The 16,884-nt window shown below is 49.8% G+C and overlaps 1 protein-coding gene across 1 annotated transcript in view; it reads left to right on the top strand.

Annotated features, from left to right (window-relative positions):
- ITPR1 (inositol 1,4,5-trisphosphate receptor type 1) overlaps positions 1-16,884 on the top strand; it is a 157,691-nt gene that overhangs the window by 121,180 nt on the left and 19,627 nt on the right. The window contains exons 47-57 of the mRNA XM_053989142.1: positions 1,064-1,174; positions 2,469-2,564; positions 3,015-3,137; positions 4,115-4,219; positions 5,147-5,339; positions 8,018-8,140; positions 10,856-11,031; positions 11,699-11,863; positions 13,576-13,771; positions 14,293-14,394; positions 16,348-16,487. Of these exons, the coding sequence (XP_053845117.1) occupies positions 1,064-1,174; positions 2,469-2,564; positions 3,015-3,137; positions 4,115-4,219; positions 5,147-5,339; positions 8,018-8,140; positions 10,856-11,031; positions 11,699-11,863; positions 13,576-13,771; positions 14,293-14,394; positions 16,348-16,487 (1,530 nt within the window). The remainder of the gene's footprint in view (positions 1-1,063; positions 1,175-2,468; positions 2,565-3,014; positions 3,138-4,114; positions 4,220-5,146; positions 5,340-8,017; positions 8,141-10,855; positions 11,032-11,698; positions 11,864-13,575; positions 13,772-14,292; positions 14,395-16,347; positions 16,488-16,884) is intronic.

Below are 16,884 nucleotides of genomic sequence, written 5' to 3'. Positions count from 1 at the left end.
GCTGTTGTCTTACAACACTGCCCACTTCATTTCCCCCCCAGGTTGGAGGATTTTTTCCTTTATAAACTCCTCATAATCAACTTGTCTTAGGGCCCCCTCTGAGGAGTCGAAGCACTCAAAGCAGTAGAAATATTTCTGCTTTGCTAAGATCTGTTTCAGTAGACTGGGTAGGGAGAGTGGGGAATTGCTGTACTTCATAAAATCCCAGAATGGGTTGGGTTGGGAGGGGCCTTAAATCCCACCCCGTGCCACCCCTGCCATGGCAGGGACACCTCCCACTGTCCCAGGTCCAGCCCCAGTGTCCAACCAGCCTTGGGCACTGCCAGGGATCCAGGGGCAGCCCCAGCTGCTCTGGGCACCCTGTGCCAGTTTCTGCTTATTCTCTCCATTTCCTTATTAATTGGACCATAATATTGTCCTGAAAGCCTGGAATATGACCTTTCTGCACTTCTTGTCTCTGCAAGAGGATGTGTGAGGCTGTGCATGCCAGGGAGAATTGTCAGTGTCCCTCTGCTCTCTGGATCAGGTGGATTAAAAACCTTTAGGTGTTCTCAGTGTGGAGTTCAGTGACAGAGCAGGGCTCTCTCTGGATTTTGAAGCCAGCAAGCTGCTGTTTGTACATTTTAGGTACAGGGCATTCCAAGAGCAGGGCTGAAGGGTAGGCAGGAGGTTATGGAAATTCCCTTTTTTTGTGCAGACAGCACTGAAGTAGGTGTTGATTGGCATGTTTATAATAAAGAAAACTCTCCCTAATCTCAGTAAAACACTGTTCCTCCAGCCTGCACACTTTGGCATGGAAATGCTTCATTTATCAGCATGGTTCTCCATGCTTCCTGAGGCCAGGGGCTCCAGTAGGACCATGGCTGAGGAGAGGAAAAGCTTGGAACAAAATGCCTTGAATCTTTTGTTGTTGCACTGCCTGGAGCTGTCTGTGCAGTTTTCCAGCTCGGGCAGCCCAGGAGGTGATGACAGAGGGGACTCTGCTGCTCTGGAGGGGTCACCAGCCCGGGCTGTGTTTGTAGTACAGGTAATTAGTGAAGCCTGATGACTTTTCTTTGGACAGAACTGCATTGCTACCCACGAGTCCAACGGCATTGACATCATCACGGCGTTAATTCTCAATGACATCAACCCTCTGGGAAAGAAGAGGATGGACCTCGTGTTGGAGCTGAAGGCAAGTGAATGCTCTGTGCGAGGCACGCTGACAGTGGGATAAAACATGATTTTACTGTTAAAATTATCTGGGTGCTTGTTATATCCCAACATTCATCAGTGCCCAAAAACTGTATACATCACTGAGCTACAGGCAGTGCCCAAAGATTCTTTGTCACAGGTATTTCGTCTTTGAAATGATGACTTGGAGCCACCAGTTCTCAGCTGGGGGATGCAGGCAGTCAGAATATGCTGAGGAATCCTAAAATCACTTCCTGTAAAAAAACCTAAAGCTGATGAAACCTGTTCTGTTGTTGCTGAGCTTTTACGTGGACAGTGGAAGTGAAATTTCTCATGTTGCAACTACTTTCCTAACACTTTATTGGTGTTGTTTAATAGGTTGACATTGAATCAACAATTCTTTATGGCTGTCCATATTAATGCTGAAATAATTAGCCCTGCTGCTGGTTTCAAAACACAAAAACACTCGAGCAGGTTCCCCTCTAGCAACAGCAGTCTCAGAGCACTCTTGCTTCAGCCTGTGCTTGAGAAATATTTCCTTTCTGACTTATTGCCCTGAGTGACACTGCAGTGTCTCCTTGATTTCCGTTGCCGACTCACACCATTATTATGGGTAATGTGGGTTTTTTATTATTGTAAATAAAAAATGCTTTTAGACTCGATTAGCATTATACTTCAAAATTAAATACTTTTATTGGGTTTTATTGTCAGGCATGATGGATTTTAATCTTAATTGTTCGTATTAAAGTAGTCTGGTGCCTTGTGGTAGTTTCCCATTTCCTCCCTGTGTTCCCTGGCGTGAGCAGACTGCAGAGTGATTTCAGTTAAAAGCAGCAAAGCACATCTGTGTCTTCAGCCCTGGCTGTCCCTTGATTTAATCAGCAGCATCTTCAGCAGAGCTGAGCTGCACCATTTGGGAGCTCAGAGCTTGTGGTGATACTGCAGTATCCTTAAATCAAAACAAAACAACACGAGCATGAAACAGCAGCATTTTCAGAAATTTAAACCTTGGCTGGGGTTAATTGGATGTGTTTCAATAAGTAGGATTTGGGGAATGAACTGCTAAAAAATCCTGTTAAGTTGTGTAGGTCAGTAATGAGAGGAGAGGGAGGGCTTGGTGAGGTGAGGCTGAGAGAGCCCTGGGGTGGGTGGCTGGCACACTCTGCCTGCAGTGGCTGCTGCCCTGGGACCCGTGTCCCTGAAGCCCTCCTGGCAGCAGAGTGGTGCCACCCAGGCTGGGGACCCTCATTTTTTTGGCTCCTGGCAGTGATTCCATTGCTTTTCCCTGCCCTCAGAACAACGCTTCCAAGCTGCTCCTGGCCATCATGGAGAGCAGGCACGACAGTGAGAACGCGGAGAGGATCCTCTACAACATGAGGCCCAAGGAGCTGGTGAGTCCTGGGCTCCCTCCCCGGCTCCTGACTCTTCACTTGCACAGGAGACAGAGAAGTGACAATCCCTTGTGGCCCCAGAGCTGTCCAGTGAGCCCTAGCAGGGTTTTGGGGCTGGTTCATGAACGAACTGGTGAAAGCTCAAGCAGGAGATGCGAAGCACAGCCCGAGCACCACTGACTCGTCCGCAGGGCTGCGCTGGAGCCGGGCTCAGAACGTGACACAGGTGCAGAGAGGGTGGCCTGGAACACGTCACCTTCAGTTTGTTGAGGCAGTGAGCTGGGCTGAAGCTGAGTTCAGTTGATCCTGGGTGTTGGGAAACCCACTGAGCTCCCTTTGAATGTCCCAGCTGTGCTCCGTTCCCGTCCGGGGGAGCGCCGAGCGTGTGCTGCCCTCAGCAGCTTCCACCCTTTGCCTGAGCCTCCTCTCCTTGCCTGCCTCCTTCTCCAGGTGGAAGTGATCAAGAAGGCTTATCTGCAGGGAGAAGTGGAGTTTGAGGATGGAGAGAACGGGGAAGATGTCGCGGCGTCTCCCAGGAACGTGGGACACAACATTTATATCTTGGCTCATCAGGTAGAGTTTCCACCACGAGCCACAAACTGGGAAAAGCCAGAGTCTGCTTTTCCCTGGAACTGTTTTCATGGCTCATCTCTGAGGCAGGCTCACTGCACATACTCTTGTTATCAGAGCAAATCCTAATTTTAATCAGAAACAAAAATAGTATAATACAAGAAAATTTTGGGAATTTTCTTTTATCGTGGGAAGCAGGCAGGCTCTGGACTGAGTTCCTGAGGACACGTGGCTCAATTCTTGGCAGCACTGAGCAGCAGTGTATTATTTTTCAGCTGTATCAAAGGTTACTTTATACTCCCAAAGAAATTCTACTCACAGATCAATTAAAGTGTAATCAGAAATCTCGGTCCTTGCCACATTCTCTCTCTGCTGGAGCCAAGCAGAGCCATTGTCCTGATACAATGTGTATTTGAGAGGTAAAAAACCAAAGGGGAGAAAACTATATCTAAATCTACTTAATATATTGGTGCTACATCTCTCACTGCATTAGAGACTTCTTGTTCCTCCAGCATCTGAGCAGACAGACCCTCACTGTGCTGCAGGGTGAATTTGGAGCATCCAGCAGCATTTTTGGAGCAGTGCTCTGTACATCTGCTGCTCAGTTGATGCAGATTTTTCTCTTTGTCCCTGCCTGGATCTTGGGTGATGGGCACACCTTTGGGTTAGGGTGGTGTAGAAGGACAGACCGAATGTGAATTTCTGTGGGATCAGAAAGATTCCAGGCAAAGGGTGGGAGAGGATGAGGAAAAGAGGAGTACAACACTGGCATTAAAGAAATACATATTTGAATCATTCTGACTTGCTCCCAAAATAGAGCTGCAGGGTGTCTGGTTGGAACAGAACAAGCCTTCTGTCAACTTTGCCCTTTCCTAGCAGCTGACTGCGTACTATTTCTTTTTTTATGCCAAAAATCAGAAATTTAATATCACAGAGAGACATCTGGTGTCTCCCACTCCCTGTGCATTCCTTTATTTTAGTTGGCTCGTCACAACAAAGAGCTGCAGAACATGCTGAAGCCAGGGGGTCAGATCGAGGGGGACGAGGCGCTGGAGTTCTACGCCAAGCACACGGCGCAGATCGAGGTAGGGAACCCCAGGGCTGAGCACAGGGAGGGCAGCCCTGGGGGCATTTTCGTGGTGCTGCCATGGCTCTGCCTGCCTGTGTGTGGACTGTTGTCTCTGGTACAGAGCATACAGGGAGAGTTATTTATTTAATTCCCTGGCAGTGGCAGGGGGGAGCTATTCCTGAGCTGTCATGTGTGGGCTCGGGGATGGAGCTGAGCAGAGCTCTCTTGGCAGCAGGAAGTGTGGCTTCGCTTCTGTTACATTTTGGCCGGTGCTGTTGCTGAATCCAGAAAGTTTGTGATAGCTTTTTGCCACTCTTTCTGGATTCAAATGACAGTTTGGCCTCATGTGCCATCTTAGAGCTTTGTAAAAGTAAAATGTTCACAGATAACGGAGATTTCCTGGAGGAGCTGTGGCTGCCCCTGGATCCCTGGCAGTGTCCCAGGCCAGGTTGGACACTGGGGCTTGGGGGACAGTGGGAGGTGTCCCTGTCATGGCAAGGGTGGCACTGGATGGGCTTTAAGGTCCTTCCAATCCAAACCAGTCCATGGTTCTGTGACTTCCCAAAACTCTCTTATAAGCAATACAGATATCACTGTTATTCCTTGTACTTGCCCAAATTTGGCTCAAATTTGCCAGCGTTCTTGAATTGGGCCACCACATTGCTCTGAACTGCATCCCAGCTTTGATGTGACATTCTCTGGGCCCCATGGAAATCCCAGCTAAGACCAGTACTGCCAGCATAAGACCACAGCATAGAAATTACAATTCTGGAGCTGAATGTAGCCCTGCTCTGAAAGGTAAATCAAATGAAATCTGTGTCGAGCTGCTGTTCTTTGCAAGCGCGTCTGCATGTAGCTGGTTTGAAAGGGAGAGCAAAGCAGGCAGAAAACCAAGAAATAAAAGCATTTAGAAGTGGGAAGGACTGATGAGGCTGCTGTGCAGATTGTCAGGTCGGACCGCACCATGGAGCAGATCGTGTTCCCCGTGCCCAGCATCTGCGAGTTCCTCACCAAGGAGTCCAAGCTGCGCATCTACTACACCACGGAGAGGGACGAGCAGGGCAGCAAGATCAACGACTTCTTCCTCAAGTCTGAGGACCTCTTCAATGAGATGAACTGGCAGAAGAAACTGCGAGGTGGGTCAGTGCTGCTCCACGTGGGGCGGAGCGCTCAGGTGGGGATTTTGGGGTTTGAAACCTTGGCTGGGCAGCAGGTGGTTCCCCAGCGTGGCAGCAACCCCGATAATGGTGTGCCAGAGCTGCTCCTCTGCAGGTGGCAGCTGCTGGGATAAAGGCAGGCTGAATGCTGGAGCAACAGGGACCCTCTGGAGGGGAGCCAGGGCAGGGTGGGAAGGAGCAGCACAGGACGTCCTTTCTGAGATCCAGCAGGAAGGAACAAATGTGTGGAGGTGTAGCTGAGATGAGGAGAAAGGGGAGGAACCAGCTGAAGAGAGCAGTGGCCTGTGCTGGATGCAGGGGGAGTAAAGCAGGGGAATGCAGCAAGGTTGGACTTGGTGATTGTAAAGGCCTTTTCCAACCATAACGATGCTGTGGACTTAGGGCATCTCTAGGAATGGAGATGTTTCAAGAACAAGTTAAAGATGGATTTCTGAGTAATTGTAAAGTAGAATTCATCCTTTTTTGGCAAGTAGACTGGCTGACAGGTTGATAAGTCCCTTCCATCCCTGTGATGCTAAAATGTCTGAACACAGGTGTTTTCAAGCACTGATTTTCCCTCTGAGGTTCCCACTGGCAGCTGGGAAATCCCTCAAAAATGGTACTTTAATTCACACAGTGCCACCATGTCCCCCAGTAAACCTTCTTGCTGAATACTTTTGTTCTGCTGAAGGCTGAATGTGCAGCTGGGGCTCAGTGGGCAGTGCTGAGATCTGACCAGCAGTGACCCTGTGAAAGGGGAGATAAGGCAGCTCCCTCCTGCTGGACTCAGCCCCTGCCCTCTGATAGCACTGCTGCTCCCCTGCCCTGCATCAGCTCCACTCCAGCTTTTAGTGCAAGAGCAGGACCTGTCTGGAACCCCCTCTTGGGGCAGGTGTGGGACTGCTTCCAAAAATCACAGAGCTCTGCAAGGAATGCAGGAGTGTGACATCATAAACAAATTGCAACTTCAACAGCATCCATATATTCTGGGTTTTTTTTTTTTTTTTTTTTTTTTGTTGTTGTTGTTGTTGTTTGAGTCAGTTTGTCTTCGAGGCTGTCTCCAAGCAAGCTGTGAAGGCATCCATCATTAACAACAGACCACAAATTAGCCAAGATCCACCTGTAGAAGTGGAGAATATTTCTTTTTTTTCCTTTAAAAACCTGGAATCATTTATTCTGTCTCTAATATCCAGGTCTTGTCTGGCCTCTGGGTGATTTTTTTGCGTTTGCAGAGTTGTTTCTCACATTTTCAGTAGTTTGTGTTGGAGCTGTGACCTCTGGCAGTGCTGTGTGTGCTCACGTGATGCCAGTTAGAGTCTATTCAACCCTCCAAAAGACTTCTAAAATAAAGACCTGTGTACTTCTCCCTTCAGCTCATGGTGCTGGCCCATAATCTGAGCACCAGAAATCTCTTAATTGTTAATTAAGAACAGAAATGAGCTGCCAAAGCCTGGCAGATGCATCACACAGACAGAGAGTCAGTGTCCATCACCAAAGGAAGGTTTAAAGTTAAGCCTGGACCTTTATAATCACCCTTACATAATGCCATATAAATTAATTAAACCTGGTTGCACATTCTTCCAGTTAAAAGGAAATAGAAAACATTGAGATATTGTGGAATTCTTTACCCCTTTGTTAGCTGGGGGTGTTAGAGGAGGGGATTTTCTGGAGAAAGGTGGTGGCTGCTGCAAGGCTCAGAACTGGTGCATGTTATAAATTGCCCTTCAGCCCAAAGTCTGCATTTTCAGCTTGCTCCTCAATTTTACTGAGAGCTTTTTCTTTGCTCCCTGATACCTAAACAAGCTGCCTCCTTCCACCAGGGCAAAACAGTACTTTCCCTCTTTTTAGTGGATTTTTTTCTCTACTCTAGATTTCAGGAGGACACAATTTGCTGTGCACTAAGCCTGCAGGAGCTAAAATCAGGGGGATTTTGCCAGGATGCAGAGGGAATTACTGCAAGGCAGCTTTCATGGGGTTCAAGACCACTTCAGCAAAGGAATCTTTCTGCTTTCTGCCTCTTGGTTCTGGCTGCAGGGATTATTAGAATTAGGAGTACTTTTGAGAAGTATTTCTGGGTAACATTAAAGATTTAAATGTGCTGTTGGATTGTACATGGAGCTCTCTGCAGATGTGCTGAGTCCTTTGCCCCCAGGGCAGGGGGAAGGCCAGGGAGCTTCACCCCCTGCTTGTTCTGGGGCTATTTTGGGCTGTTCTCAGCAGAAAATGGATTTGCAGGTGGCACTGTGTGGTGCAGGTGAGCTGCTGGCAGCAGCAGAACACAGAGGGATGGGGCTGCAGCTCGTTTTCCCCCTCCAAATTGCTCTTGGTGTGACTCTGAGTACAAAGTATATTTTTAGGGGAGGCCTCAAGTGCTTGATCTCTGCAGTTTCACAGCTTGTTCTCGTGCTGCTGCTGCTGCACCATGTTTGAAACAGGGATCCTTTGCCTTAAAACACTATCTAGGAAACTTGAAGTGCCCCCAAGATGAAGGATAATTAAAAAACTTCAGAATAAGCCATGAATATTATTACTTTTGATGCTGTGCTTTTGGGCAAACTGGAAACAAACTTGTTTTAGTGGTGATTTTTTTTTTTTAATAGGCACCTCTTATTTTTACTCAACTCTCCATTAAAAAGAAATCATTTTCTCTCTTTCAGCTCAGCCCTTCCTGTACTGGTGTGCTCGGAACATGTCCTTCTGGAGCAGCATTTCCTTTAACCTGGCTGTGCTCATGAACCTGCTCGTGGCATTTTTCTACCCATTCAAGGGAATCCGAGGAGGTACTGATATTCAACCTAAAAAACCACGTGAACAAATAAGGTGTAATGAGCCAAATTCTGCTCTCCCCACCCGTGTCTGTGCACTGCTGTTTGCATCAGTGGCGGTAGGAGAACAGAATTTGGCTTTTTACATTGCCTTGTTTTAAATTGTGCTGTTCTCTTACTCTTTCTTGAGGCACTTTTAAGGAAAATGTAGAGCCATGCTTTTTCCTAGGGGAAAAAATTACCTGACATAAACATCCACCTTTAATTGCTTGACTGTTCTACTTCAGTTTAAAGTCCTGTAATTAAGGATTGAGCTAAAAATAGGCGAAATGTTGAATGCGTTGTTTTCCTTGAGCTTGCAGTTTATTAATGGCATTTTCCACACACTTTTCCTGGTGCTCCAGGAGGCCTCTGAGTGCTGGGGGTGGGAGACATTATCCTGCCTTGGCAGGGGGGCAGTGAGCAGCAGGAATCCGTGGAGGATGAGGGAGAGGAGCCCATTGGCAGCACTGCCTGCCCCAGGGGTGTGGGGAGCAGAGGATCCCCACGGGGAGCAGGGTGCCACGTTCCCACCTCGAATTTTGGGATAGCACCGTGGGATTGAGCAGTGGCAGGTCCGTGGTGGCTCTCAGAGGCAGCTCAGTGAGCTCTGAGCAGATCCAGCCTCTCCCCAGGGCTGCAGCCCCGGGGAATCCGCAGGGATGTTCTCAGCAGCATCACATGCATCGCTTGCAGAACGATGTGAATGTCTGGGTAGGAGCCTTTTCCCTGGGTGCATCTTGAAAAAGCCTGTCAGAGGAATGTTTTAGACCAAATTCCAGAGCTCCTGAGAGGGGGAACAGAACAGTTTTACCTTCTGCCATCAGGACTGCCAGGCTGTGGCTGCAGCTGCTGCTCCTCAGTGTCACACCCAGTGTCAGCAGAGTGGGGACAGCTCAGATCCTGGCTGGAGGGTTCTAAGGAGCCCAAAGAGCAACTGAATTTCTGTCTCTAGTTGCAAAGATCCCAAGTTAAAAGCTCTGAATTTATGGCTGCCAGGAAAGCTGCTGGTTAAATGAGTTCCCTGAGATTACAAACTGCAAGACTGTGGGGGGAATTGTTTGGCATTTTGAAGATGCCCTACCCTACATATTCGAAATTCTTTATTTATCAGGTAACATTTTGATAAAAGCTCTTCCTCTCCTAGTTGGAAACCAAAAAGTAAAATAAATAAATACATGTGTATCTTATATTTAGCTTAAAAAAAAAAAAAAACCACTCTTCCAAACAGACTGTTTGGGGGAAGTTGTCAGTGTCTTGAATTGCTCAGACACGGTGAACTGAGCAGCTGACGAGCATCTGACAGTAGCAGAAGCTGTAAAACTTCTGACTTGAGGAGCAGAAACAAAACTGGATGCCTGGAATTCGGTACTGGAATGGTGAGAATTCCAGAGACAGGCAGCACTTCGTGCTGGCTGCGTGTTCCTCCTGCCTGTGGCTGTGCAGGGAGTCCCCGTGCTCCCAGCAAGGCTTTGGGGTCAGGCTGGGTGCAGCAGTTGAGCAGTGACCACCCTTAGCTCCGTGTGCCAGGACAGGGATGCTGCTGCCAGCCTCCCTGCCCTGGGAGGGCCCTGCTCTGCCCTGAGGTGGCACAGCTGGGTCCCGTGAGGTCCTGGCAGTGCCCTCCTGGTGCTGCTGGGCAGCCTGGGGTTCTGGGCTGGGCCCAGGTGGGTGTTCCAGGCAGCACCCGAGGACCTCACTCACTCCAGGTGTTTCTCCAGGCCTGCTGGGAGCTGCTGCAACTCCTGAAAGCAAATATATTCCCAATAAATCTTTTTTAGATTTTAGATAAGCCGTTCCTAAATGAGCTGCTGCACATTTCCTCTGTCCCTCCCCGTGCTGTTGCTTGTTCCCACCCAGTGACTCCATTCCCAGCTCTGCACCTTGTGCTGTGTGACAGCTCCAGGAGCCCAAACAGGCAGCCAAAACAGCTGTTCAACTTTATGCTTATTAACTTTTAATTTCCATCCATCCTCTTCTGTCTTTATTCATCTGCAGTGATTTGGAACAAGATTAAATGGCTGCTCGTGGTAGTCAGATGAGAGTAATATTTCCTAAGCTGCCTGAATTTGGGAGCAGGGGGAGAAAGCCCTGAGTGAGGATCTTGCCAGTCAGACACAAGTTCTGTGAGAATGTGCTTGCAGAAGGGCTGCAGAGTGCTGTGAAATTTGGGGGATCTTGCTTTTTTGTTGGTTGAGGAACCAGTTGCTTGAAGACAAAAAAAATTTAAGTCAGCTTTGAGAAAGAGGTGTCTCACATTTTGCATAAATCGGAGTGTTTTGGGCTGGATCTTTTTTATGGCTCTTTCAGAGAAGTGTATTTTTAGCTACACGGGCTCAGTGTTGTGTAAGCAGCCAGTCTCAGGGGACAGTCTAAATAGACCCAGAAATAGCCAGAGGTGCCAAAAATGGGAGCGAGGGTCTGACCTAAAGCACATCAGTGGGAGTGTCCTCACCTGCCCAGGCACTGCCTCTGCACAGCAGCAGGGGCTGCAAAGGGCCCTCAGCACTCAGGTGTGAGCACCAAAATGAAGATGCTGTAGCACTTAACACCTGCAGGATGATTTAGGAAGGAGCTGGTGATTAAAGCCTGCTGGAGGCTGTGGGCTGGGTGATGCTCCAGCACGGAACAAATGGCACTGGTCTGCTCGGTTTGGTTGTGCAGGAATGGCTCTGTTTTGCCTCTGCCCAGGCACGCTGGAGCCCCACTTGTCTGGCTTGCTGTGGACAGCCATGCTCATCTCCCTGGCCATCGTCATCGCCCTGCCCAAGCCCCACGGCATCCGGGCCCTGATCGCCTCCACCATCCTGCGGCTCATCTTCTCCGTGGGCTTGCAGCCCACCTTGTTCCTTCTGGGAGCGTTCAATGTAAGAACCCAGGGGGCTTTTCTGACCTCCTCTTGCCCCCTGTGTAAGGGTTCCTTAGCTGGGTGTGAAGACGTGGAGCAGAAGTAGCCTGGGACACGGTGGTGGGACTGGTGGGAGGAGTAATTCCCTCCTTGGGCTGCTCCTCACGGGGGTGCTCTGAGTTGTTCCTTTAATCCTGCTTCCCCCAGGCTGCCAGACAGAGCTCTGAGGTTTTGCTCAGTGTAGGAACAGCTCCAACCTCAGACAGGCACGGGGAGGAGTCTGTGACCTAAAGCACGAGGTTATTCACCCAAAGTGCCTCGGTTTTTGTGGGGTTGTGTGAGGCTCACTAAATGATGCGTTGTGAGTCTGATGGGGAGCAGCTGGAGGAGCTGGGAAGGGGCTCAGCCTGGAGAAAAGGAGTTCAGGGGGACCTTGTGGCTCTGCACAGCTCCTGCCAGGAGGGGACAGCCAGGGGGGTCAGGCTCTGCTCCCAGGGACAGGAGGAGAGGGAACGGCCCCAGGCTGGGCTGGGGAGGCTCAGGGTGGACACCAGCAGGAATTTCTTCATGAAAGGTGGTCAGGCCTTGGCAGGGATTGCCCAGCAAGGTGCCAAGCTACCTCCAGCTTGAAAAAACAGTCTCTTTTCCCTGCTATTGTATCTAATTTATGGTTGATCTTTCCTTAGGTTTGTAATAAAATCATTTTCCTGATGAGTTTCGTGGGTAACTGCGGAACCTTCACGCGAGGATACAAGGCCATGATCATGGACGTGGAGTTCCTCTATCACCTGCTGTACCTGCTGATCTGTGCCCTGGGGCTCTTCGTGCACGAGTTCTTTTACAGCCTCTTGGTGGGTGTTGGCTTGGCCCTCAGAACATCTGCTCTGTTTGTGAAGTCCCATCTTGGGCATAGCCAGGAAAATTTCTGCTTTTCTGCTGGGAAACCGTTGAACAGACACTGGGAAGAGCCACAGACTGGGGCTTTTCTTTAGTTACTGTGGGAGACAGCAGGACTCCTGCCACATCCCTTCTGCTGCTGGGTGACTTCTTGCACAGACAGACAGGGAGAGGACATGGGGGGATGGTTTTAAACCAAAAGAAGAGAGGTTTAGATGAGATTTGAGGAAGAAATTCTTCCCTCTGAGGGTGAGCAGGCCCTGGCACAGGTGCCCAGAGCAGCTGGGGCTGCCCCTGGATCCCTGGCAGTGCCCAAGGCCAGGCTGGACAGGGCTGGGAGCAGCCTGGGACAGTGAAGGTGTCCCTGCCATGGGGTAGAATGAGAGGGGCTGTGATGCTTTGCTGTGTTGTCATCAATAACTCTAACACAGTGTCTGTGCTTTCTGAGCAGCGGGGTGACTTTGGAGTGTCCCCATGGCTCTGTCCAGGCTCCAGCCCTCAGGGATGGACAGGGATCCTGGCACACGTGTTCCCTCTGTCTGGGGTGGGATTCACCTTGCACAGCACAATGCTTCTAGAATAACACTGAAGCAGTGGTGGTGGAGATGTGTCACTGTTGAAGCAAAGCTGAAATCCCATTCACAACAGGCTGTCTTTGTGGCTCTGATCAGTGTTTGCCACATCCTCTGGTACCTGAGCTGGTTATTTGCTGTGTTCATGGAGGTCCAGTTTAACAAATACCTGTCCTGTGATCCACCAGCATAGCCACAACCTGCCTGGGCTCTGCTGTGGGTTGTCCCAGACCCAGTGAAAAATGAAGGAAGCATCAGCAGAGAAATCTAAACACACATTTTGGGGGAAAAGCATTGCTTATTTAACGAAATGCTCAATAAATTAAGTTTTAAAGAAAACAGCAAATTGAAGTGAGCTGTCTGGAGGCTGTGAGGGGGTAGATAATACTACAAAAACCAGCTAGCAGTCTGTGCTGGCAGCTTGGTGTGTGTCTAGCACTGAGGCAGGAGCACCTGCCCGCGGCAGGAGGGGCTGCTGCAGAGGAGGGCACAGCTGCCTCAGCTCCTGCTGCTCCTGAGTGCACGGCCCAGGGCACGGTGGCACAGTGCTGCTGGTGTGACACCGTCGAGCAGGACGGGAACAGAGAGCTCCAGATCAGGAGGCAAAGAAAATGAGCTCTGATTTATTTCAAATATACCACTCTATACATAGAGAACATCGTGCAGACTAATTTCATTGGTCTTAGAGTAAAAACACCCCACACCATTGGTGTGCAGTGAATGATGCACAGGCAGAACATATCTATAAACAATGTGAATAACAAGGTAGATTAGAGAATTATTTATTCAAATGTATTTCAAATCTACCACTGATTTATTTCAAATGCACCGCTCTATATATAGAGAACATCGAGAAGACTAATTTCATTGGTCTTAGAGTAAAAACACCCCACACCATTGGTGGGCAGTGAATGATGCACAGGCAGAACATATCTATAAACAATGTGAACAACAAGATAGATTAGAGAATTATTTACATTCTTTCCCAACTGTTTCCCAGGCTCCTGCCTGGTTAGAAAACCTTTCTCTTTCTCTCTGACTGAGCTGAGAATACCCACACTGGTGCTCCATGTGCTGTTGTTGGCTGTCCCCAGCTCTTTGACCTGGTGTACCGGGAGGAGACGCTGCTCAACGTCATCAAGAGCGTCACCCGCAACGGGCGCTCCATCATCCTGACGGCCGTGCTGGCCCTCATCCTGGTCTACCTGTTCTCCATCGTGGGCTACCTCTTCTTCAAGGATGACTTCATCCTGGAGGTGGACAAGCTCCCCAACGAGACCCTGCTGCCAGGTCAGTGCCAGCAGCTTGTTGCAGGGTTGTGTTGCAGAGATAACGGGCTCTTGTTCCCCAGGGCATGGACAGGACACGGGGAAAGGGCTCCAGCTCTGCCAGGGGAGGCTCAGGCTGGACAGCAGGAGGAATTTCTCCATGGAAAAGGGTGCTCAGGCCTTGGAAGGGGCTGCCCAGGGAGGTTTGGAGTGCCCATCCCTGGAGGTGTCCAAGGGCATGGCACTGAGTGCTCTGGGCTGGGGACAAAGTGGGGCATCAGCCACTAAGTGAAGAATCTTGAAGGTCTTTTCCAACCTCAGTGAATCTGGGATTCTGTGAAATAAAAATGCTTTTGTGGTTGAATTGAAAGCCATGGAATGTGTAAATCGGGAAGTAACTGTGCACTGCTGAAATCTCTAGGGTAAGATACTGCTCTGAATGCCTTGTAATTGCACACTGAGTATGATGGGGAGCCCTAATACCCGAGGAGTCACCTTGCAAGGTGTTGAAGCATCCTTTGATGCAGCATTTTGTGGTTTCAGATCGCACAGAGCCAGGTGAGACCATGACTGGCGAGTTCCTCTACTCAGACGTGTGCAAGGCTGGGAGCAGTGACAACTGCTCCTCCATCATTCCCTCCGACCGTAAGTACCTCTCTGGGATTCCTAACTCACACCCTGAGTTTTCACTCTTTTTTTTTTTTTAGTTAATCACCTTCAATTAAAAGAACTCCTTTAGAAAATCCTATGCAATAAATTTGAGAACAAAGCTATCACGAGATTAACTTGAAATAGGATTAATTTAGGCCAGCAGCACAAATAACATCTGTTACATGAAGTGACTAAAGCAGAGAAACTTACAACTAAACCAGACTTCATAAAACACTGCCATACTCTTTAATTTTCTGCATCAATTGCAGAAGGAAGAGATGCAGTTTGCGTCTTTGCAAAGTTTATTATTTTAAAACATGAGGCTATTAAATGTGATCTCAGAGGATAATGCCCTGTGAAATATGGTTTATTGGCAGCGTTGTTCTATCTCAAACTAAGGAAACTGTTTTAATATCATGGCAGGAAGTGCTCGGTGGATTAAGTAGACGAGGGTAGGTTTGGGGGGTTTGGAGATCAAGAAAGTGAGATATTACCTGGGTATTGAAATATTCCAGTTTTATTTCTAGAAAATGTAATTTCCATGTGGGAGATTTATGGTGCTGGCTGGGAGGGGCAGACAGAACATCCCAGTTTCTCTGGGAAGGGCGGCTCTTGCATGGCCATCAAAGGTCAGTGATGGCCACCAGCCCCTGCTCACAGGAGGAGAGGGCTCTGCTTTGCTCAGGGGTCCTCTCTGAGACAGTAAAATTCAGCCTTGCTGCAGGAAAAGCTGCTTCTTTCAGCTCCTTCTTTCTGGCTGCAGGAAGGAAACCTCAGGGATGTTTTTGTATCACAAATAACCAGCCCAGTGCCAGGGTCTTGTGTGGTCAGGGGTGCTCATGGTGCCCCATATTTGGCCACTGCTGTGGGGTTTTGGTTATCTCAGGGCTGCACAGGGACTGGGGCCTCTCCAGGGCTGGCTGTGGGAAGGTGGGATCTGCTCGTGAGCATTTTTGTGATGAAATGAAAGCCGTGAGATGTTTAATGGGTACAGGGGGGGGGCGTGTGAGGTTAGGGAGTGGATTTTAGCAGCTCTGCAAGCGAAGCAGTGAAGTTGGAGCCTTGAGCCGAGCGAAGAGGAGGTCAGAAGAGGTGTGCTGTTTCCACAAGCACTGATCTTTTAGCCATTTGAAAGCTCCGAGTGGAAGTTGCCATTTTGAGTGCAGCCCAAAGGCTGTGCAATCTGTCAGGCACCAGGGGAGAGTGGAAGAGGCAACACTTTGTCCTCTGAGCTGTCAAAAAGCTCGGGTTCTGTATAAACAGGCATCTGGTGAGCTGAGCTGTGCATGCGAGCAGGGAGGGAAAGATATTGCACCCAGGCACAGGCAGCAGTTCAGGCACAAAAGAAAACTGGTGGTGGGGAGAGGAGGGCAGCGAGGAGATCTGCTCCCAGGGTGGCTCTGGAGAGGCTCCAGGGAAGGATGAGGAGGGGTCTGGAGCATCTCCCTTATGGGGAGAGACTGTTCAGGGCCTGTTTAGTCCAAAGAAGAGGGAGAGGGGATCCCATCAATCCATACAATATCCCCAAGGGGTGTCAGAGGATGGCTTCAGACCCTTCCCAGTGGTTGCCAGTGACAGGACAAGGAGCAGTGGCCATTAACTAAAATAGGTTCTGCCTCAGCATGAGGAAGAGCTGCTGTCCATGGAGGGGGCAGAGCCCTGGAGCAGCTGCCCAGGGAATCATGGAGTGTCTCTGGGGCCATCCCAAACCCACCTGGCCGTGTCCCTGCTCCAGGTGACCCTGCCTGGGCAGGGGTTGGATGGGTGATCTGCAGAGGTCCCCCCAGCCCACACTGTTCTGTGATTATTTGGGGAATGAACCTACAGGGATTTGCAGCACAGGCTGGCAGTCTGAGGGGGGGAGAGAGCACACCCAGCAAAGAATGGAGAGGAGGATTTAGAGCTAATCTTGGCTGTGAAACGTGTCTTTGCTTGCTGTGTTCCCAGAGCTGCTCACTGAGGAGATGGAGGAAGAGAACAAGGAGCATACGTGCGAGACGCTGCTGATGTGCATTGTTACTGTTCTGAGTCACGGGCTCAGGAGCGGGGGTGGAGTAGGTGATGTGCTCAGGAAACCTTCCAAAGAGGTAAATTACCACTGGCTGGGGGTGGAGGAGTGCTGCTGAGCAGGGCTGGGATCTGCTCTGCTGGGGAGGGTGTGTGTGCACTTCTCCAGACACGCAGAGGGACGCTCTGCTGCTGGGGTGACATCCCTGGGGGCCGCACTGAGCACCAGCCACTCCTCCCAGGCTTTCAGAGCTGTGGGATGGCCAGAGTGGGGCCAGAAGAGCAGGGATGGGGGAGCCAAGAGGCTGAGCTGGGAGCTGAGGAGCTGAAGGAAGGAGATGAGTTCAGATCAGTGAGGGAGGAGCGTGAGGTGGCTCAGGAAAATGCTGTGGTGGCTGGCGGATGCCAGTGGCACCAGCTTTTGTGGGAGCATCCCTAGGGAGAGCTAACGTGTCAAATGGGAGGGAAGGAAGGACA

The sequence above is a fragment of the Vidua macroura genome, chromosome 13 (assembly GCF_024509145.1).
Source record: "Vidua macroura isolate BioBank_ID:100142 chromosome 13, ASM2450914v1, whole genome shotgun sequence".
Lineage (NCBI taxonomy): Eukaryota > Metazoa > Chordata > Aves > Passeriformes > Viduidae > Vidua > Vidua macroura.
Note: the sequence above shows the minus strand (reverse complement) of the source record. Positions and strands in the feature narration are given on the sequence as shown.